Source organism: Carassius carassius, chromosome 32, assembly GCF_963082965.1.
Source record: "Carassius carassius chromosome 32, fCarCar2.1, whole genome shotgun sequence".
NCBI classification, from domain to species: domain Eukaryota; kingdom Metazoa; phylum Chordata; class Actinopteri; order Cypriniformes; family Cyprinidae; genus Carassius; species Carassius carassius.
The window spans coordinates 21,611,576-21,634,921 of NC_081786.1; the positions used below are offsets into that span (position 1 = coordinate 21,611,576).

A 23,346-nucleotide genomic window follows, 5' to 3' on the forward strand; every position below is an offset into this window, starting at 1 on the left:
ATTTTTGGCCAGAAACACCAAATTATCTAAAGGATTTTCAGTACATCACATAGGTTAAATCCAGCTCTGCAGAAAATTTTTGCTTAAGAGTTTGCTTATGCCTTATTTATGCTGAATTAATATCTACTTACAACATACTGCACAGATTCCTTAATTGAAAAAAAAAATATCATCTAATAATCAGTCACATAAGGTATCTCCAATAAAAAAAGGATCATAAAAGTCGTCTTATTAATATAATTCACAACATTCTGCACATGCACAGATTCCTGAATGTAATAAGTGTATCTAATAACCAGCGAGTAAGTTGGTAATGTCTTACCAATATAATTTGTAGTCACAACACTGCACATGTAGTCTATGGAATATTTTTCATGGGAGGCTTTCAGGGAACTAACCCACTAATTAAGAGTGTATCATTTTCCAATGGAACACAGTAATCCTGAACCCGTGCACTGTTAGCTGACCCTTTGCAAATTTCAACAAATGGTTTCCAGGCTTCATAAATTGTTGTCTAGCAACACAATTAACGCTCTAGTCCTTGAGTAAATATCAGTGGTACTTTCAATCTTTTGCAGGCGCACCCTTTGCATAACAATTTGTCTTTAACAGCTTCTCTGTGCATCACTGCGAATGAAACTGTAGCTCTTTTAATGGTCACAGCATTAAGTGGAGGACATCTGGGTAAACAGACAACGCAAACCTTTCTGCTATTCTGAACAATCCCACTGTCAAGACATCGTGCTCCTGTCTTCCTAGACTGCTTTTTTTATTTTATTTGAAAAACAACCTTGACCAAAAACCTAAAAAAACAACAACAGCCATACATTTCACATCCCAGAGTAACAAGACAACAGAATTCATTCAAATCAATATATTTATTTAAAAATATTACATAGAAAATATACAAATCTAATTTACTATGTAGCATTTCTTTAATCAGAATCGATTAAAACCCATTGACTTGTTTGTTATGGCCACTATTTGATCACATTCATGTTTTAGATAATTATCTATAATTCTCTATCATAACATATTTTCACTTTTTGTTTTTGGATTTGTCCTTTTCAGCCGTTTTAAACATAAAACCTCCATCTTGTGAGCGAGTGATGTCAATGTTTCAGGACACAACATAAAGCTGCACCATATTTCGAATGCAAAAGATCTTAAGTTAGCACTAATAAAAAGGTTCCCATATAAGATGACATGATTTCTCAAGCCAAAGCCTTTGGCACAATTAGCATAAATAAGATCTCAAGAGTGTTCTCAAGGCAAACTCGAACAACATACACATATCATTTTAGTTCCTTGAATAACTGTGTTTTCCATGTTTGTCAGAAAAAAGAAAAAAGAACCTACACTACTTGTGTAGTGTGTACAGACTGTGTAAATAATCCAGTCTTTTCAATGACAAGGACAAATGAGGCAATTTGTGGCAATTAGATAAATTCACCTTTGAACAGCAAGTGCTGCTGGTACTCAAGGTTTATTGGAGAATTTATCAGCCATTATAAGGCTTCGAATTCATCTATTCTCTGCTTGGTGTTGCCCATGCGGATCTGACGCAGCGTCTTGTACTTGTCCCTCCCGGCTTGTACATTTTCACTGTGCAGAATGTCGTTCTTAGTCTTCTTTGAGTCATCTCGCGCCTCTGCCAGCTCAGAGCTCAGGGCCTAAAAGCAATTTAAGATACAATTAGTCACAATGTATGTCCCAAATGGGACAACTGAAATAAAAAATTGAGATATGTGACCTGAAAGTGTTGATTTGAGATCAGTCCACTGAACGAGTTATGTTGTTCATTAATGAATCAAATGAATGTGGAGTGTTGTTCATATACACACTGTGCCAATAAAGCATGTCTCTTAACAAATAAGGGTGGAAATTTTAAACAAAATGTAAATCATTGAGAAAAAAAACACTCAGCTTTCTGAACAAATCTGACTTTATTTTATTTTATTTTTTTATTTATTTTTAGTCGCTGATTTGAGTCACTGAGAACGAAAGGATAATAATGAGTCCTGAAAGACTAATAATGAACGAATCTATGTTTTTGAAGGAACCCCCTCCCCCCCACCCCCCAAAAAAACTAAAATGCTAAAATGACTCATAATGCTAAAAAAAGAAAAAAAATCTTACTGTTTACCACCTACGTGATTAACAATGTAGCCTACAGAAATATAACTAATCTGAACGAATCAGTTTTCAGGTTTTCAAAAAACAACAACAAAAAAAATCTAATATCCTGAATGAATGATATAATGACTCAATCTTCAGGAAACTAATTCACTGGATGCCATCCTCTGGTGTAAAAATGTAAACTCTCTTGAATGGTTTCTGAATGAATCAGTGAATGAATCTGTTTTTAGTTTTTCAAAAGATTTAACGAATCACTGAGATGAATCAAAATTTAACTGTGAATTAACTTAAAAAGGATCAAATCATGAACACTTCTGTTTTTAAATGAATCTCCTGAATGAATGGAATTACTCAAACTCCTAAAAAAAATTAAATATAACATAACCTCTAGAAATAGTTACTGAACAAATCAGTGAACCAATCTGGATCTGTTTTTAGGTGTTCAAAAGATTCAGTGAATCACAGAGATGAATCAAAATCCCCAATACAAGTGTTATGTCTGTAACTCAAAATAAGATAAGACCAGTTTTAACTCCGAACGTCTCTCTGTGTTGAACAAATCTCTTGAATGAATTCTAAAATAAATCATAATCCTCAAAATCTGCAGAACCTCCAGAAGTATTTACTGAACGAATCAGTGAATGAACCTGGGCCGGGTTTCCCGATAACAATGTATCTTAGCTCTTAAGAGCGTTTTCTACGTGCAAACTTACGAACGCTCGCAGCAATTCCACGAGCGTTTCCCAAAAATGCACTTAACATGAACGCGCGAGAACGCGCTCTACGTGCTACTTACGAGTCGCTGTCTATTCGCGAAGTGCTGAAATTTAACCTTATATGGAATAGTATTCTGAACGTTTAACCTAATAATTGTCATCTGTTTTGGATTACCAATCAAGACAATCAAGTCTATATAAAGCACCTACATACAGGCGGAGACACTGACAAAGTGGCTGAACAAAAAAAAAAAAACAAGAAAAGATACCTTTCAAAAGGATGAAATTAATGTCCTCTTAGAGGAGATAGAGAAAAACAAAGATGTGATTTTACCAGATTTAAAGGACACCATACTAATAAAGAAAAACAAAACATCTGGGAGGACATTGCTACCAAACTAACTGCAACCAGGGGTGTTCAAAGGTCAGGGAAGGAGGTCCGCAAGAAGTGGCAGGATTTTGCAAGCCTGGCAAAAAGGAAGAGGGCACTGCAGAGGACTGCAATTAAAAAAACAGGTGGTGGGACCAATGAGTCCCCCCTTCTTACAGCCGAGGAAGAAAAGGAATTGTCAATACTTGGCACAAGTGCTTCAGATGGAATTAGTGGTGGTAATGACATCCATGGAGGAGTAGGGATAACTCAACCTGAGCCTGGGCCTGAGCCTGAACCTGAGTCAGGTCCTTCATGCTCAGAGGAACCATCAGTTTCATCGTGAGTTTTGCAAGGCCCTCAATTTCTGTACCAATTATCTTGCCAGAAGACACAGGTAATGTGATTTATTGTTTCAGTAATTTGTGCAATGTGAAATGTTTTCTATATGTAGTTATGACTCATCTCACTGTACAATGTATTTTGCAGGTTGTGGGGAACTGAATAACCCAAATTAATAAAACTATGCAATGTTTTTTATTAATAAAGCTATATGCAGTGTTTTTGATGTCCATGTGTTTGTTGAACCATGCACACGAGGCCTAAGACCACATGAAATAATATAATAATTGTTATGAGTTCTTCCAAATGTTTCTGAAGTAAATGGCTAATGGTTGATGATTATTTTCAGACATAAGCATTTAAGTTTCAATATTATTAATATAAAGTCTATATATTTGGCGTGACAGATAACACAAATATATATACAGTACTTCATCTAGCCAATACATTTCTACAGGTATAAACAAAAAAATCAACAACATTTTTTACCAGTACTGTTCTATGTATACATTTTTATAATAAGCACAACTTTTCATAGGATAGATTAAAGGAATATAATATGTAATCTATACAGTTTCTAAGCATGCCACACCTTCACTTTCTTCAAGGTAGGGCCTAATGTCATTACTGAAATTGATGATAGGCAGTGGGATATGTGAACATTATCACAGCCTGATGACCTTCACATGGTTTCTTCAATTAAGCTAGGATTAGTATAGAGTTTACACCTCACTAGACTTGCAGAGGAAATCATGGCTGCACAACAGCGTGTTCTTCAATTGAGGGTCAGAGAAAGACAGAGACGACCACGAAGTAGACTGGTGACTTTAAATGCCTTCATCAGACAGCATCAAAACCCCTTGGATATCCTTGATGACATGGCTATAATAAGGCAATACCGTCTGCCAAGAGGACAAATAGCCCAATTGCTAAATAGCATTGGACCTCAGCTGATGCGTGCCACCAGGAGAAATTTTGCCTTGTCCCCTGAAATCCAACTCCTATCAGCCTTGAGATTTTATGCAACAGCCAGTTTTCTCCAGGTACTTGGTGATGGGCTTGGACTAAGTAAGGCATCAGTTTCAAGAGCTGTTCAAGCGGTCACCAATGCATTACTTCCACTTGCTGTGGAACACATTCAATTTCCAGCATCAAGACAGGACATCACAGAAATACAACAGTATTTTTTAACACATCATCACATCCCACAGGTCATTGGAGTGATCGATGGTACCTTGATCCCGATCCTTACACCATCTGTGGATGGCCATGTATATATATATATGCCGCAAAGGCTATGCAGCTATCAACTGTCAAGTGATTTGTGACCATAAGGGTTTGATTACAGACATTGTGGCAAGGTGGCCCGGAAGCACACACGACTCCTTCATGTTCACCAATTCATCTGTTGGTCAGGAGGCACAAAATTTACAGGGACAGTGGAGGCTGCTTGGGGACAGTGGTTACCCACTGAGGCCATATCTCTTCACGCCTGTGGCTAATCCTATGAATAACAGGGAGACAAATTTCAACGAGGCACACCGTGTTGCATGTAGTATTGTGGAACGCACAATAGGGATGGTGGAAGATGCGCTTTCGGGCAATTCACCAGTCCAGCGGTGGTCTTTTGTTTGCTCCACAAAACTGCTGTGCAGTAATAATAGTAACAGCTATGCTGCACAACATTGCAGTGCAGATGAGAGTGCCCTTACTTAACAGGGAGGAAGATGAAGAGGTGGAGGAGGAGGAGGATGTGGAGGACGAAGATGGCATGGGACCACATGGCCAACCAAGAAATGCCCAATACATGGCTGGTTTTCGTGCACGTCAGCAAGTCATTGACAGATTTTTTTTTAATTCATTCCTATTTTGCCCTGTCTTTGAAGCAAATTTCCCACATTACTTCTTTTATGATTTTTTTGTTCATTCCTTTAATTTAGATGTGTTTTTTTATCTTGTTTTCCCCTTTTTATTTATTTCATTTATAAATTCATGTAAACAAAAAACGAGTACAATAAAGTGTACAATAAAGTTCAATCAAAATATTATTATATTACTCGCGTTGCAGTGTGTTAAATCTAGATAAAAGTGTAATCTGCCGGTTGTCCTGCAGGTGTCCTCATAAATCTGTCTTCTTACGATGCACTTGGGGATGTACGATTACTCCAGAGCACTCGTAGATCTACGAAGATTTTCAAGTGCTACTTAAGCTACGATGCTTTTGGGAAACAGACCATAATATTAAGATCAAACGTATGATCGTTTTTACGATCAACTTAGGCTTACGATGCTTTTGGGAAACGCAGCCCTGGATGTGTTTAAGTTGTTTTTCAGAATTCGGTGTATTGGAATGCATCACAATCCTTGCTACTAATCCGTATTCATGCTTAAAAAAATGTGACGGGCATGTTACCTTGAGCTGATTCTGCACACGCTCGTTCTTCTCTGCCTCTGTGAGGCGCTCCTCTTCGTTGCGGTGGTCCTCGATGCCCTCCACCTGCAGCTCAGCACTGTAGGTGCTGTTGTTCTCCTCCTGATCATCATGATCGTTCTCCAGGGGTTCCTCCATCACGGCCCGGGCCATGGGCGCAGCCATGGGGGCAGCAACCACAGGAGACGACATAACATGCTGCAACTCCTCACGGGTCTTTTCCAAATCGCCCTGTACCTCTTTAGCCTGAGAAAATTGAAGAGGTCCATTAGAAGCCAAAAAAATATATCTATATTTTCCCCTTTTATGAATAGATACATTAAAAAATCTTCATTAACCTAGTAGTGTATACTGTTCGAAACTCACCCTGTTCTGCCATTCATTGGCTTCTTCTTCCTTGACTCTCCTGGCTTCCTCCAGCAAGGCAATCTTTGCAGTGTATTCTGCCAGGTCTGCTGCCTATGTAATAAGTAAATTAAGCTTCAGTTCACTATAAATAAAAGAGCTTCCACATTACATTACACAATTCATCACAATATATGCAGAGTGTGACTGTTTAAGGTGTGTTCTGTGTGTGTGAAGGTGTCTCCCGCTCACCAGCTGCTCCTGAGTTTTCATCTGGTCCTCAGCTTGCCTGGCCAACTCTTCTTTAGCCATCAGCGCCGCCTGTCTCTCAGCCTCCAGGCGTGCCGCCTCCTCCTCCACCCGCCGCCTCTCTTCCTCCAGTATCCGGGCCCTCTCAAACTGCTCTCTCAGATCTGAACAATACACAAAATCAACCGTAAGGGGGCAGCAGTCATTCAATTACACAACATCGTTTATTGCAAGCATGCTCTAGTGCAGTGGTTCCCAACCTTTTTCAGCTCGCGGCCCACACAACCAAACACGTATGTTTGCGCGGCCCACTTCAAAAAAATTAACTGACCCCGCTATTGTTGGGTTAATAACTTAGTACTCAGAAGCTAGATTGTTAACTGTATTTATTGAATGAACTAGGGCTGTGCGATTTGCACAAAAAAAAAAAAAAACTATCGGGATTTCTTTGATCAATTTTGCGATTGTGACACACACCGATATGCTTTTACAGTCATAAATGCATTCTGGATTAATTTGAAACATATTTCCAAAAGAAAACCAATTAGAGCTTTATCAAAAAGTTGTAACGTCTCTAGAACAGACATAAGTCAAAATTATCACTATAGTAAAGATGTAACAAAATGTATAGACTTATGGCAAAAAAAAAAAATTCCATGTACAGGGACTTTTTTTCTTTTTTGCCATGCATTGTTCATAGAGCTCATTAATTGTAGCGGTGCCTCAGGTGTTTGCAGTGTGTATACAGTATGTGTATGCGGTCAGCAGCGAAAGCGCATAAAAATAACGTGGAAGCACATTAAAATAATGCACGAGTGCGAATCTCTCTGTTCGCACGAAGATTCCCTTTGCTCTGTCACAAAACCAGACGTGCTTGCTCAGATACACGCTGCTCTGCGCGGAGAGAGTGTCTCTTCTCACTTAAACTGCGGACTGTGCACTCACAATTCTCTCTTTGCTCATGTGTTAGATATTAATTATTTTCGCACGTTTTTATTTCTAGCCTTTTACCGCGTGCAGTGTGAACGCTCTGATCCGTTTACATGGGCTCGGAAAAAAGGCGCATCACAGACAGTGTGTGAACCTGGAAATAGGCATATGCCCAATCTGTTCTCGCGCTAGGCGCAATGCATTCTGATTGGATCGGATAGCATACTACGGGAGGTTAGGGCCATGGAAAATCGTGCTATAAAGCGATTTAGAAATCGCGCACGCTCAAATCGTGATTTTATGACGATTTCTTTTAATCGCACAGCCCTAGAATGGACTGGAAATTAACAGAAAATAATTGGCGGCCCACCTGCCGCGGATAACAGGTTGAAAACCACTGCTCTAGTGTATGGTGGTCAATCATAGAATTCTGCAGTGAAACATTTTGCATAAAATATGCAATATAATAATCATAATGATAATTAGCATTATTACAAATCATTATTTTCAACTATTAAATATTTAAAACTAAATTGTATTAATTATATATTCACATACAATAAAATGTGCGATGTAATAATGCAATCTATGTATAATTACAAATAATAATATTCGATTTTTAAATATTTCTAAATAATAATATAACTAATATTTACCTTCAGATATATATATATATATATATATATATATATATATATATATATATATATATATATATATATATATATATATATAATATATATTAAAACCTTCAGGGTGATACAATATCGTTCCATTTTTCATTGGGATTTCAGAGTTAATTTCAAACAAGACCATTTAAGAAAATATGTATTAGTTTTTTAAACAGATCAAATATGTAGTTACAACTTACCTCTTTCAACCTTTTTGGTCTGCTCTTCAAACTGAAGAAGCTTCATCATCATCTCCTGCTTCTCTCTTTCTATCCTCTCCTTTTCTCTCTCCGTTGCCTCCCTTTTCTTTTTCTCATTTTCTAGCTGGGCTCTGGGAAGGAAACAGGTAGCAAGGCAGCAAACACATTTAATAACGTACCCTTAATGGGGGGGGGTAGAATCTTAGAGGATAATTCACAAAGTAAAAAATTAAAATAAACAAAATATTTATTTATTTAATTTATATATTTATGTATGTTTACTGACAGATAAAAGTTATAAAATTAGTGCCCTGACTTAGTGCTGGCTGGCAGCTGGTCATCGCTATATAATGACTCACTCTGGCCAATGAATATTAAGTCCTCACCTCTCCATCTGTCTCTGGTGTTTCTCCTCCCTGGCTTGAGCCTTCATCTGCTGCACCTCAATAGTATCAGGTTTCCTGCGCTGCATGTAAAGTTCATGGTTTCCCATGCACAGCTGCAGGATGCGCTTGTTAATGCGCAGACGAGATGCATAGAACACAAAGTCCTGTAAGAACAAGAGAGAGAACAGAATGTGTCATATTTCATAATGCATAAATGTCAAATATATTCCAACCAGCTTTCTTGATTAAAAAAAAAGGTCACACTTTATTTTTTAATGGAGTCACCGGATGCCCATTTTCCACAAGTTGATATGATTCTTAAGGGTCTTAATGAAATGTCTATAACATGCTTTTGATAAAAGTTCTCATTGGTAGTGTAAAACAATACCCTTTTTATGCTGTCAAAAACAGCTCTGCACAAAGCAAGCCGTTTTAGTGCATGTTTCTTTAAATGCTAATGAGCTTGGCTGACCACGCCCCTCTCTTCTGTGGGGTGACTATTTGTTCACTGAGAGACTGTTTACTGTAGTTGCGGAACTTGCTTACTAGCATGTTATTTGGAAAGGCGATTTTACATTTATGTAGATCGGGTGCGCATTCCAAAAACAAAAGTAACCCTTTGCATCTTCAGCGGCTCAGATGTCGGGAGTAAATGACGACTGCTGTGTTCGTTATTACATCCAACAACCAAACACCTCAATCACTAAAAAGCGATTCTTGTCTACCCCTGCTCCAGTATCAAAACAATGGCAGACTGTGGTGAGCTCAATCAGGGCAGGTCTAAGATAAAACACCAGTGCCAATCAACTATCGTGGGAGGGGCATCCGATGACCCCTTTAAAGTCGAATTCTTGCAAACCATTAATTATGACTTGTGTCACAATAAACATCTAGTTAAGGTATTGCATATGATTAGGGATGTTGAATATGGTCATGCAGAATATGTGCTTTATAATCACTAATAAACAGCCAATATATTAATAACAGGTATTCTAATAAGCAACTAGTAAATAGTGAAAATTAATCCCTATACTGAGGTGTTACCAAAAAAACATTATACATTTTAATACACATCTTAACAATTAAAAATATTATTTAAAATGTTTTGGAAAATAATCCTTAAGATATGTTCACTAACATGTATTAAAGGTGTTAAGAAAAAAAAAATTTGTTATTTTTTTACCGTTGATGGTTACATTACAAAAATTATCATTTAATCATTTAAATTGAACTTTTTACGAAAATGAACAAATTAAAAAAAAAGAAATGTAACCATGCAAAACCAGCATGAATACAAAGAGTTAATTTAAAAAAAACTTCACACATATATTTTAAACTTTTGTTTTTTTTTAAGATTCAGTGCTGTTATTTGCCATTGGCCCACATACAATAATTTCAGGTTTGAAAAATACATAAAATCATTCATGCAAAGACTTACGGGAGCTTTTTTGTCAATGGGTTTGATTATGAACTTCTTGTCATTGAATGAGATGTTCCTTATTTCACTCCAAGGAAATCCAATTTTCGGAGTCAACCTGAGTAATAAAGAACAGCCGAAATGTATTTCATGCATCTGACAGTTTTGTCACTTTTTTACTGTAATTGTCAAAAAACATCACAAAAATCACAGACTTTTTGGTCCATTAGTCCTTAGGTGCAATGACCTCCCAATAGTAAGCACTATGTGTTCGTGTTGATTTGTTTGGCTTGATGGGGGTTTGGAGGTCATTAACCCCACAGTCATGACAGCTGACCCTAATATCCCCAACTAGCCTGACACTGTTTCTAAACAATCAGGCCTGGCTCACAAAAAGTGCTTACCTGTCATCTTTTCCATAGATGTTAAGTCCCAAAGCATCTACGCCTAACCACAGGTCTGTTCCTTTCTTGTTCTTGATGTCGAAATAGTTGACGCCATACATTTCCAAATCCTGTGAGATCTTTAGATACTCCAGCACGGCATCTTCCCTGGTGGCACAAAATTCAAAGAAATTATAAGCTTGTGTAACGACATGAAGACGAGCTGAATGGAGAGTATACAAGTCCAACTCACTTGAGAATGCCTCTGTGCTCCTCGTGCCAAATCTGGATCCTCTCCTCCCATTGCTCTTTAGAGAGTTTGTGCTGGTCTAGCACTCTAAAAACACAGAACATCAAATCAACACACCTTCCGTTTTGAAAATTAACCATAGTTTTACTGCAAGTAAACAGTGGTAACCATAAATTAACCACAGGTTTGCTACACTAACCATAGTTTAACCATGGTATTTGTAGTAAAACTGTGTTTATACAAATGGTAATCAATCCACCAAAAACCATTGTTACTACTTTTACGATAATAAAATCATGATTAGTTTTCATGTGAGTTGTGATAGACTGACTAAAATGTAGTGACCATATTACATAAATATATTAGAGGGCTAAAATATTATATGAATTATGTCACATAATAATAGATAGATCCAAGATGGCGCCGCAGATGGCTGCTTCAGTGCTTGGCTCTCCAGTGTTTGTACTGTTTTTGTTCGTTTTTCCTGTTTTTTGTTTAACAAACACGATCAGTTTCACCAGGGATGAACTGCTGAACATTCGGCAGAACACACCACATGATATTTTTCCGGATTTCTATTATACAGACGTTTTACTGAACATTGTTATCGGAGGAGCAGCGGCGCTGATCAAGCGCTTCAGGACGCGCAGACGGGGAAAGCGAGCGGGAGCGCTCGTCAGACTCAGGAATCGCGGATTTCGAACGCCGTTGCCTAGCATCCATCTCGCAAATCTCCGCTCTCTACCCAACAAAACGGACGAACTCCTTCTGCTCTCTCGGACAAATAAGGATTTCTCTCACTCTGCTGCTCTGTGTTTCACGGAAACCTGGCTGAATGACGCCATACCGGACAGCGCACTCCATCTGCCGGGCTTTCAGCTGTTCAGAGCGGACCGCGAAGCAGAATCAACGGGGAAATCGCGCGGCGGCGGTACATGCTTTTACATCAATGAACGGTGGTGTACAGATGTAACTGTATTAAAGAAGATGTGCTGTCCTGATCTAGAAACGCAGTTTATCAACTGCAAGCCGTTCTATTCGCTGCGGGAGTTTCACTCGTTCATTCTGGTTAGTGTTTACATTCCACCTCAAGCGCATGTGAGCTCAGCTTTACAGAAACTCGCTGATCAGATCACAGACACAGAACAACAACACCCGGACTCTGTTTTAATCATTCTTGGGGACTTTAATAAAGCCAATCTCTCCCGTGAACTGCCAAAATACAGACAGCATGTTACCTGTCCCACCAGAGACAGTAATATACTGGATCACTGTTACACCACAATAAAGGATGCATATCACTCTGTTCCACGAGCAGCTTTGGGACGTTCTGATCACTGTCTGGTTCATCTTATACCGACCTACAAGCAGAAACTTAAATCTGCTAAACCTGTAGTAAAGACTGTGAAGAGATGGACCAGCGAAACAGAGCAGGATTTACAATCTTGTTTTGACATCACAGACTGGAGCGTTTTTGAAGCTGCTACCACCGATCTGGACGAACTCACAGAGACCGTAACATCCTATATTAGTTTCTGTGAGGATATATGCATTCCTACCAGGACTTATGTAACATTCAACAATGATAAGCCATGGTTTACAGTAAAACTCAGACACCTTCGTCAGGCCAAAGAGGATGCCTACAGAAATGGGGACAGGGTCTTGTACAATCAGGCCAGGAACACACTGAACAAAGAGATTAGAGCGGCTAAAAAGACCTACGCTAAAAAGTTGGAAGACCAGTTTACTTCCAACGACTCTACTTCAGTTTGGAGAGGACTGAGAGCCATCACAAACTACAAGACACCATCCCCTTGCACTGAGGCTAATCAACGACTTGCTAACGACCTGAATGAGTTTTATTGTAGATTTGAAACCCCCAACACCCACTCTGACCATCTCCCTACACAACCATTAACACCTCCTGCAATCCCCCTCTCCATACCTCCTGCTCTTCAAATCTGTGAAGATGATGTGCGCCAGGTCTTCAAGAAAAACAAAAGAAGAAAAGCACCAGGCCCAGATGGCGTTACACCAGCCTGTCTGAAAACCTGTGCTGACCAGCTGGCCCCCATCTTTTCACAGATCTTCAACAGATCTCTGGAGTTGTGTGAAGTGCCTTCCTGCTTCAAACGCTCAACCATAATCCCCATTCCAAAGAAACCCAAGATAACAGGACTTAACGACTACAGACCTGTGGCTCTAACGTCTGTCGTCATGAAGTCGTTTGAAAAACTGGTTCTGGCTTATCTGAAGGACATCACTGGACCCTTACTGGACCCCCTGCAGTTTGCGTACCGAGCAAACAGGTCCGTGGATGATGCAATCAACATGGCATTGCACTTCATCCTGCAACATCTGGACAAAACAGGGACTTATGTGAGGATCCTGTTTGTGGACTTTAGTTCGGCTTTCAACACCATCATCCCAACAACCCTCCAGACCAAACTGACCCAGCTCTCTGTTCCTAGCTCTATCTGTCACTGGATCACCAGCTTTCTGACAGATAGGCAACAGTTAGTGAGACTGGGGAAATTCATGTCAAACAGCTGCTCCACCAACACTGGTGCCCCTCAGGGATGTGTTCTCTCCCCTCTGCTCTTCTCCCTGTACACCAACGACTGCACCTCTAAAGACCCCTCTGTCAAGCTCCTGAAGTTTGCAGACGACACTACAGTCATCGGCCTCATCCAGGACGGTGACGAGTCTGCTTACAGACAGGAGGTTGAGCAGCTGGCTGTCTGGTGCAGTCTTAACAACCTGGAGCTGAACACGCTCAAAACAGTGGAGATGACTGTGGACTTTAGGAGAAACCCCCCTGCACTTTCCCCACTCACCATCATGAACAGCACTGTGACTGCAGTGGAGTCATTCAGATTCCTGGGAACCACGATCTCTCAGGACCTGAAGTGGGACAATCACATTGGCTCCATTGTGAAAAAAGCCCAACAAAGGTTGTACTTCCTTCGCCAGCTGAGGAAGTTTAACCTGCCACAGGAGCTGCTGAAACAGTTCTACTCAGCCGTCATTGAGTCAGTCCTGTGTACTTCAATTACTGTCTGGTTTGGTTCAGCTACAAAATCAGATATCAGAAGACTACAGAGAACTGTTCGGACTGCTGAAAGGATTATTGGTGCTCCCCTGCCCACCCTCCAAGAACTGTACACATCCAGAGTGAGGAAAAGGACTCAGAAAATCACTCTGGATCCCTCACATCCAAGTCACCCCATCTTTGAACTTTTGCCATCTGGCCGGCGCCTCAGAGCCGCAAATACAAGAACAGCGAGGCACAAGAATAGTTTCTTCCCCCAGGCAATCTACCTCATGAACAGTTAAATGTTTCCCACTTAAACTTATGCAAAAATGTGCAATATCCTTATATTTATTTGTTACCCCTCCATCCTAGAACATTCCTGCATCTCACTCAATCCTATTCCATTATCATTTATAGCACAATTGTTTATACACTTATTTATTTGCCAATTTGTAAATCTCCTGTAAAGGAATTTTTTTTTTTTTGTTTTTTTTTTTTCTTTTCTGTGTGGTGTTGTCTCTGTTTACTGGAAGCTTATGTCACTAAAACAAATTCCTTGTATGCGCAAGCATACTTGGCAATAAAGCTCTTTCTGATTCTGATTCTGATTCTGATTCTGATTCTGACTAAAATGTAGTGACCATATTACATAAATATATTAGAGGGCTAAAATATTATATGAATTATGTCACATAATAAAAAACTGCACAAATTTTTTCATTAATAAGTTACAAAAACATATTTGTTTCTATTTTTGTCTTCTAACAATATATGTATATGTAAAAGGTTTTTTTTTCTATTTAGGGTCCTCAGGGTCTCAGTTTTCTTTATCAATAATTGAAAGTGGTCAAAACATACCAATGCATTAGCAAATTCTTTGTAGATTTGATAAGATTATTATATTCTAAAAAATATATATATATATAAATATATATATATATATATATATATATATATGTATATGCTTACTGTTGGTGCTACCTCTAACAATCTAAAAATATATTTTTAGATATGTTTGAAAGACCTTTATTCAGCTTTATTATTCATTAACATAAACACAAACCTATTAAACAAACTAAATTAAACACTTAAAATACATAAAGTTGCAAGTTTAACAAGCATATTTTTTTATTTATTTAAAAAAAATATTTATTAAAAAAAAGATAATAAAAAAAAAAAATATATATATATATATATATATATATATATAAAAAATTGTTTTATCTTTTTTTAAATAAATAATCTTTATAATCTAATCTATATATAGCAACAATAGTAAAGTGCTTTCAAAAAAAAATCTGAATAAAGTATTTTATTGTAACAAGTTACCATTAAATCTTGTAAAATTATGTTCAATTCTGATCATTTTGTTTGAGTCAGGTTTGGTCATTTGTAATGGAAATATGTTTAGCCAACTTGATTTTTATCTGTGCTGATTTAAAAATATGCATTTTCTTTTTTTTGATAAAAGGTTTAAATTCTTCTTTACTTAGTAACCTATTTAAGCGTGGGGTGCTCAATTATATTCCTAGATCTTCAGTAGACATTCCAGCAAAGATCAGCACCAACCCAATCAAATACATCTAGCCCAGCTAATTGAGATCTTCAAGACCACTTGATAATTACAAACAGGTGTGTTGGAGCAGGGCTGGAACTGAACTCTATAGGAAAGTAGAACTCCAGGAACTTGAAGAAGCACCTCTTATGTGAGTCATTTCAAAAAGGCACTGAATGAATGTTTTTAGAGCAGCTTCCCCACTCACCTCTGAGGCAGAAGCCGCTCGGCTGCTAGGTATCCAGGTTTGTGGGTTTCTGGTGTGTGGTCTCCAAACTTGGCCTGAACAGAATATGAAGCCAGCAGAACGGCTGTCTCTGGAGGGCAGTAGATCTCATCGCTCAAGATGCCTTCCTTCACTTGCAGGAAGAAAAGCTTTTTTGTGATGTCCTGAATCAGCTCCTCAGCCACATCTTCAGGGTAGTACTTGGCCCGAAACTTAAACTGCAGAGGGTTCTCTTGCTTCACCTCTTGAGAAGACACCTATGAATTCATAACGAAGAATTAATCTAGGGCTGTGGTGCACAAAACTTCAGTGAATTCAAAACTGGCAATGAAAATAATTTGAGATGGTAGGTAGAAATTCTGTTTTCGTAACTTTTAGGTTCCCCCAAGAAACTTTGTGTTTGCTCACCAAAGCATTCAAATACAAATTTCCCCCCCATCTGATTATAACATGAACATTTTGTGATATGGAGTATTAATATACAAAATCAATGACTATATGGCAATGCTCAGTACTATGTTTATTTAGATACTATGATACAATGCAGATATTTTAGTCTCAAAACATGATATGTATTACTATATGATGATTCAGTTACAATAAAATATGAGTGAAGAGTGAATTGTAATTAATAATTTAAAGGCAAACCATTTGAAGTTTTAGTGCCCCAACTGCATTACAAGCAGCAATCATAATCTTTTGAAATGTGTCTGAAATGTTCCTGTGCTGTTTCTATGGTATTTTGGATGGTTGCTAGGGTGGTTAAATACTGACTCAGGTCAAAAAAGCCCACTCCCACATTAATGATCTTTTAGTCTGTAGATATGGTTTGGATGCCAGTAACTCTTTGGGATCCTTTTGTCTATTCTTTAGTCACAAATGCAAGCGATATCAATTCCCTCATTAAGCTACATAATGTATGGTATCATTCATGTCAAATGGGGCAAGCAAGTTAAGCACCAAAGTTTAATACTTAATAATATTTGTGATAATAATAGTGATGCTTGGTCACCTTACAAGCGCTACTAATAAAATGCTTATATGTGTGTCATGTATTATATTAGAAAATTGTTAGAATAATGAAATTAAGGCTTTACCACTTTAGAATTGCCTGTGCATATCATTATTGTTAACACATTATTAACGTGTTATTAACATATTATTAACGTTAATCCAAGCATTGTTAATATTAAGCATTAATTCTTGTCTAACAATATAGTACAGGATATTTTCAAGTATATAGCTATATATTCTGTACAAAATCAAGAATACCTTTTTTTCCAGTTTCAGCCATGTCAGGAAGCCTTTGGTGTCTGTGTATTGCAGGCCAAAATACCAGATCTCACGTAAACCCACCGTCTTCACCACCTGAATGCATCAACACAGAGGATAAAAATCACCCAGTTATATGCATGCTAAATGTATGAGTGTAAACTGTGATATCGACTATAGCGTACATTGAAAACATATAGCTTATCACCTCAAGCTATCACCTCAGCACTTGATAAGCATGACGTTAGCTCAAACGACGGGAGTCTCTAGTCTTAGTAGATTAGAAAAGGAACTCTACGCTAAAAGTTCATGCTATCAACAGGGAGGGAAAATACCACCCATCCAGACCTTTTATCAGTTAGGTGTGTGCAAATAAGCAGAGATGGTGTCCTCCACCTTGTATTTCCTGTCATACCATGAGCCTCACCAATCACCATATAACAATGTAGTTTAGCATTACTTATCTCAACAGTATTTGACAAATGATTTACACCCAGTGACTATGAGCATGGATTCGGGTGTGACTTAGGTAAGAAAAATGCTTTTGCAATTAGTTACAAAGTTTCGTTACAAAAAAAGAGAGTTGTTTTCCAAAGAGATACAAGTTGCAACAAGTTGATGAGTCATAGTGATAGAACAAAAGTAGTGCATTTAGATTGCATAGTAGTGCAGAGTAGTAAAAATAGTATGCAATTACTATGCTTATACAAGTGCATATCGCTTGTTAGGAGTTTTTCATAGTTTGGTGAGAATCAACCCTTTACTACCCCTAAACCTACCCTTAACCCATTTCTTGTAATATTAAGTACTTTCCAGGGTAAGTACACTGTAAGTATATGTACTGTAAAATAACATTAACAGTTTCTTCCAATAAACATCGTAATAAGAAATGTTCAAATAATGTTCCACAAAAGCCTGCTGCATCATATTTGAAACTCACATGGTTGTTTTCTAAAAAATACTGTATGGATAATCAAGTAAATATAAAGTTGCTTCAGTCCAGTAAGTGTTCATTTTGAAATATTGCTAAAAGTAATTCTAGTTTTTCCTACATTTCAGTCACACTTTATTTTAAGGTTCAATTCTCGCCATTAACAAACCATTTGCTATGACCTTAGTTAACTCCAAACTTGCTGCTTATTTATAGTTAGTAAGGTAGTTAAGTTAAGTTAAGTTAAGTTAAGTTAAGTTAAGTTAAGTTAAGTTAAGTTAAGTTAGGTTAGGTTAGGTTAGGTTAGGTTAGGTTAAGTTAGGTTAAGTTAGGTTAGGTTAGGTTAAGGTAAGGTAAGGTAAGGTTAGGTTAAGTTAAGGTTAAGTTAAGGTTAGGTTAAGTTAAGTTAAGTTAAGTTAAGTTAAGTTAAGTTAAGTTAAGTTAAGTTTAGGTTAGGTTAAGTTAAGGTATTGGGTAGGAATAGGAATGTAGAATATGGTCATGCAGAATATGTACTTTAGCCAATATGTGAATAATAAGCATGTTAATAAGCAACTAAATAGTAGTTAGAATTGGTCCCTATACTAAAGTGTTCCCAAGATTTCACAACAAAAAGACACTTTTGACACCTTTGAAGTGAATTCTTGATCATAGTGATAATTTAGAGGCCTTATTTCTATATGATATCTACTGTATATGATACTATCAAATATGATGCAGTAAGCTGTATGGGGTTAAAAAAAACACATAAGACAGGTGAATCTTCACATTCCATTTATTAGCTTTAATAAACAATCAGGAGGATTTCAGGAGCATTTGACCATTGCTCACCTGCTCAAACAGCTGTTTGCCCGTTGTAACCGACTGGATTGCAAATTCCAGCTCGGCATCCATTGTGGTGACACGAACATTGATCTGCAGAGAACGAACAAAAATTAGTATTTTTAATGTCACTGAATCATGTATTGGAGTCAATTACAGCAAAAAATGTGTTGGTATTTGTACAGAAATATAACATATACTGTACAATTACAGCAGATTAAAAGATTTGTTGGCCAAAAATTGTTCAATATTTCACACACTAAACACCTTAATTACATTAATCAGTTCAAGTCATGTCAGTTTTTTAATATCACAGCGGTTGGAGCTATCATAGGCATGTTAACTATAATCATGGAATCTTATGTTACCTAAATGTCATTCCATTCTACGAAGCCACTATAGCAATAAAGTCTTATAACAGCTCTGCATTATGTAACATCCTCCACGTGACTGACAACAACGAAGATGATTTCAACAGATTCACCGGACATTCACAGGTGTGACATTATTAATCCATGTTAACGTAACATTTTTGATAATCTAAGAGGTTTAGGTTTAGATTCTGTACAAAGAAACAAACGAAATGTACTTTTGCAAACACTCTTGTACTTAAAGGAATAGAAAGCTAGAATCCGGTGTCTAGAGGAGATTCCATTAAATCTAAGGTAAAAAATCTCTTCAAATTCACGCTTCAGTCCAGCACACTTTACACAAGCTTTCATAACAACCCAGTGAACCTTGACAGAGCCTTACAAGCATTGTCAAAGTTGCACAACCTTCATGTGAACTTACTCTAGAGCTGTAAAGATAAACCTTTCAAACTTGTGCAACAAACGTTAATTTCAGTAAGCAAGACCCATTGACATTTCAGTTCAACGCTTTGTTCCTGTTACTCGCAAATCTTAAACAAATGAGCTTCATATATCCAGGATTAGCACATTTAGTGGCTCTAATCATGAGAAGAGTGACAACTGATATAATACTCACACTGCAATAACTGTTACACCCTGGTGTTAGTATTTGACCACATCAGCAAGTTAATGATCTGCATGTTTAGAGCAGAATCGGTCACCCACTGTAGAACTTTTGGCACCTGCTGCTGACAATACAAAGTTGCAACAATTTTCACTAATTTAAATTCTATTCATATCTGCGAGCAACCATTAATGGTACACTTTAGAAAATATTTTTAATTGAAATAAAAAATAAAAAAATAAATTGTGTGATGAAATATAGATAAAGGCTATATGAAATGTGTTGATTACCTTGGATAGGGCTTAGTTTTTAATATACACTATACTGGTTAAAGGTTTGGGGTCTGTCATTTTTATTTGATTGATGCTTTTGAAAGTCTATTATGCTCACAAAGTCTGCATTTATTTTAAAATAAATTAACTTTAAAAATATATAATTTACAGTTATTTAAACTAACTGATTTATTTTATATAATATTTTAAAATGCAATGTATTCCTGTGGTGGCAATGGTTAATTTTTTGAACAGCCATTACTTCAATCTTCAAATGATTCTTCACAAATTCTAATATGCTGATTTTCTACTCAAAAAGTATTGTTATAGTCAAAATAGTTGTGCTTCTGAAAATTTTTGTGAAAATTGTATAATGCCAGTGACATTATAAATGTCTTTACTATTACAGTTTATCAATTGAATGCATTCTTGATGAATAAAAGTAACCTATTCATTCTTTCGAAAAACAAATCTTACTGACCCAAATTCTTCTGATTATTTTGATTGATTTTTTATGATTTGATTATCTTTTATTTTATCCCACTTAAAATTACAATTCATTACATTTTACAGCAACAATTTAATTTAATTCTGAATTACCACTGCAATTATGGTGAAAATCTATTACATTTAAAAGAAAACACATGTACTTTCACTGCAAAATTGAAATATGTTTTAATTAAGTAATATGATTCACCCTGTAGCTTATACTGGAAACCAATAAACTGGCGAATTTGTCCACTTAGATTCTCAACCTCATATTTAGTTAGTAATCATGTTTAAAGATGTTAATACAAATTACAATAAAATAGAAAGTACAAGGTCTCCAGTCTTCTGAGTATCTGACATAATGTTAATGAACCTTTATCAGCAAGCCCTTAGATAAAGCACAATAGGCTTGCAACTCTGTCAAAAGTGTTTAAATCACTGCTGCCACTATGGGATCTCTATGATATGAGCACAATACGTGGATTAACACACACTTTCAAAAATCGTTTGGGTCTTGTCAGTAAGAGGCAAACAAGCTGCTTATTATTGGCATTTTTAGAGAAAATAAGGATTAATCCCAATGCCAGCATGGCAGATATAATCTATAATCTTCAAAGCTTGTCCTCTCGGTTGGATTTGTCCTAACAATGGAGCTGACTGCGTGGGTCTTGCTGTTTAATCCAGCAGTCACCATCTCCATGAGCAACCATCTGAGCTGCAAATTTATCTAACAGGAAGAAAGACCCGAAACGTCATAACACAGCGTGACGGCTAAACCTTGCATGTCTCATTTGCCTGATAGGTACAGGCTCACAAGCCGGTGCTAACTCACTCTCCTCAAATCACAGATAAGTGTTTGTGCTCAAGTACTTCTTCACAGGCTTAAAGAAGCTTTAGGTCTATATCAGATTTAATACATCTATTTGGGTAATTCACAAATGCAAATAGACAAGAACTTTCTGGTTAAAATATATATGTTTGTATAACTGAAAAAAAAATTGTTATGGTCACAATTTCTTTTAAACTTTTAACCACATCACGGTTTCTTTTAATGGCTTTGCAGTGTCACATTCATTTTAAAAAGTACAAATATCCCATCCCCCAATTTATGAGTTCATGAAAGCTGCACTTACACTCATTTCAATAAAAATGAGGTTTAAAGTATGTTAGGGATCAGATTTGTGTTTTTTTTTTTTTTTTTTTTTTTTTTTTTTTTTTACATATTTCAATATATACATTTTGGAGGACGACTTTAAATGGACTACAACAATTGCAATGTTTGATAATAGACCATCTTTTATTTGATTTTAACAATTTAATTCAATTATAATGTGCTATTCATCCATTGGGACTACCTCAGGAATGCTATATTTCCATATTTCTCTCGGACACTTATTGATAAGGGTGCTAATTACATAATAAACATAATAAATACAACAATGGTTGCAATATTATAAAATATTTGTACACTGTAAAAAAAATATGTAAAAATAGGGCACAATATAATGCATTTATATTATTTATTTTTTTAATTGCATCAATTTCTGTAAAATAACCGGATAAAGTATTGGCAGAAAAGTAAAAAAAAATTCCCTTTTTTTATTTCAACATTGCACAATAAGATATCGTAAATATTTACAAATAAGGAAACAAAAAAACATTTTTGAATAAGCTGGTTTACCAGCTTTATCTCTCTTGAATGTTAAGGGCAATAATTAGAGTGACGTTACATCCTGGTATTCAAATAGTCAAAGTCAAAAGTATGTTCACAGCAGAACAATCTCCATCGAGCTAATCTTTTACTTTTGCGGCATTCTGCGCACATGAGAGCAGCATAAATTCATCCTCATTGTCTAAGTCTAGTTAATGTGTAAAGACTCATACTCAGGCATGTTAACCATCAAATTAATAGTTAGTATCCTGCTAAGGAGATCAGAGGTAATCCAAACACCTCGAAATATACAAAAAGGATAAAAATAAAAAAATCCAAGTATAACCATCAATAAGGCTACAAAATGTTACTCCTCAACATTGTAAAATGAGGCAATGTAGTTATAAATTCCTGCTTTATCTTGATTTAACTCTTAAAGGTTCTTCTTTCTTTAAACACTGTGGATTTTAAAGTCAATCAGAACATATTATGAAAATATTGATTTTAATATGAGAAACTAAAGTTAAGCTATGAAACTTATTTTGTAATGTGAGAGTCTTTATGACAGAGGCCTGCTGTCAAGTCACATACAAAACCACTAAACAAGACAGAATTCTACACATTTATCAACAATAAACATACATTAGGTATTGATATAAGCAAATGGATTAATGGGAGATATTGTACACAAGAAAGACCACTTGCGTAACACTGATAATTTACACTGTTCCCTTTTTATGACCCTGTTAAACCGTATTATTCTTTATGTACTAAATCTTTATGTTTAATAAAAAGTAAAGAACTAGGCTACTTACAGGCTTAGGCATTGTCAGTCTGTCAGTCTTGTGTTCGGACCAGGAGAAGAAGAGCTCGCGACCGATCTCAACAGCGAACACTAGAGACTCATTTCTGAGTCATTTTCGATAGATGGTGTCAAAGCCTCGCCCCAGCGATACCCAGCACGATAAGTGAGTTAGCCCACTGGAGTTAAAGAGTGCCAGCAGCTCTGCTCGCAGTGCACCTGCGCTGTAACATTGACCTTTGATCGGCCTCGCGTCCACAGCTGCAGCGCGTCCACAGCTGCAGCGCGTGCACAGCCTCGACGACTTCAACCGGAGGATCCTTGACGCGTCGTTACCAATGATAGAAGATCTTTGACAGCTCACTGTCACATTACAACATTACAGTCCATATACATACACTGCGCGGAGAAAACATGGGCGCGGTTGAGGTTGAAAATCTACTGCAAGGTGGATATCTGGGCATTTTCTGTAGGCTACTTTAGTAGGC

The 23,346-nt window shown here is 36.9% G+C and overlaps 1 protein-coding gene across 2 annotated transcripts; it reads right to left on the minus strand.

Annotated features, from left to right (window-relative positions):
* Positions 1-859: 859 nt before the first annotated feature.
* ezra (ezrin a) lies at positions 860-23,195 on the minus strand. Of its 2 annotated transcripts, XM_059520749.1 has the most exons (13): positions 22,872-23,195; positions 18,679-18,762; positions 16,917-17,012; positions 15,627-15,901; positions 10,833-10,916; positions 10,601-10,747; positions 10,218-10,314; positions 8,780-8,943; positions 8,394-8,524; positions 6,596-6,756; positions 6,365-6,457; positions 5,981-6,244; positions 860-1,673 (listed from the first exon to the last, which is right to left on the minus strand). In XM_059520749.1, the coding sequence occupies exons 1-13, from the start codon at positions 22,881-22,883 to the stop codon at positions 1,509-1,511; spliced, it is 1,773 nt and encodes a 590-aa protein (XP_059376732.1). In that variant the 5' UTR covers positions 22,884-23,195; the 3' UTR covers positions 860-1,508. The 2 variants fall into 2 exon arrangements, with proteins under 2 accessions (XP_059376732.1, XP_059376733.1); XM_059520750.1 differs by lacking the exons at positions 15,627-15,901; positions 16,917-17,012; positions 22,872-23,195 and having other exon boundaries at positions 18,679-18,737.
* Between the last annotated feature and the right edge of the window lie 151 nt (positions 23,196-23,346).

Bases quoted from the DNA above. Each gene is read 5' to 3' on its own strand.
- ezra (XM_059520749.1), bottom strand. The intron at 15,902-16,916 runs GTATTCTTGATT...ATGAATTCATAG, and splicing joins GGCTGAAACTGGAAAAAAAG to GTGTCTTCTCAAGAGGTGAA. The intron at 10,748-10,832 runs GTGAGTTGGACT...TTGTGCCACCAG, and splicing joins GAGCACAGAGGCATTCTCAA to GGAAGATGCCGTGCTGGAGT.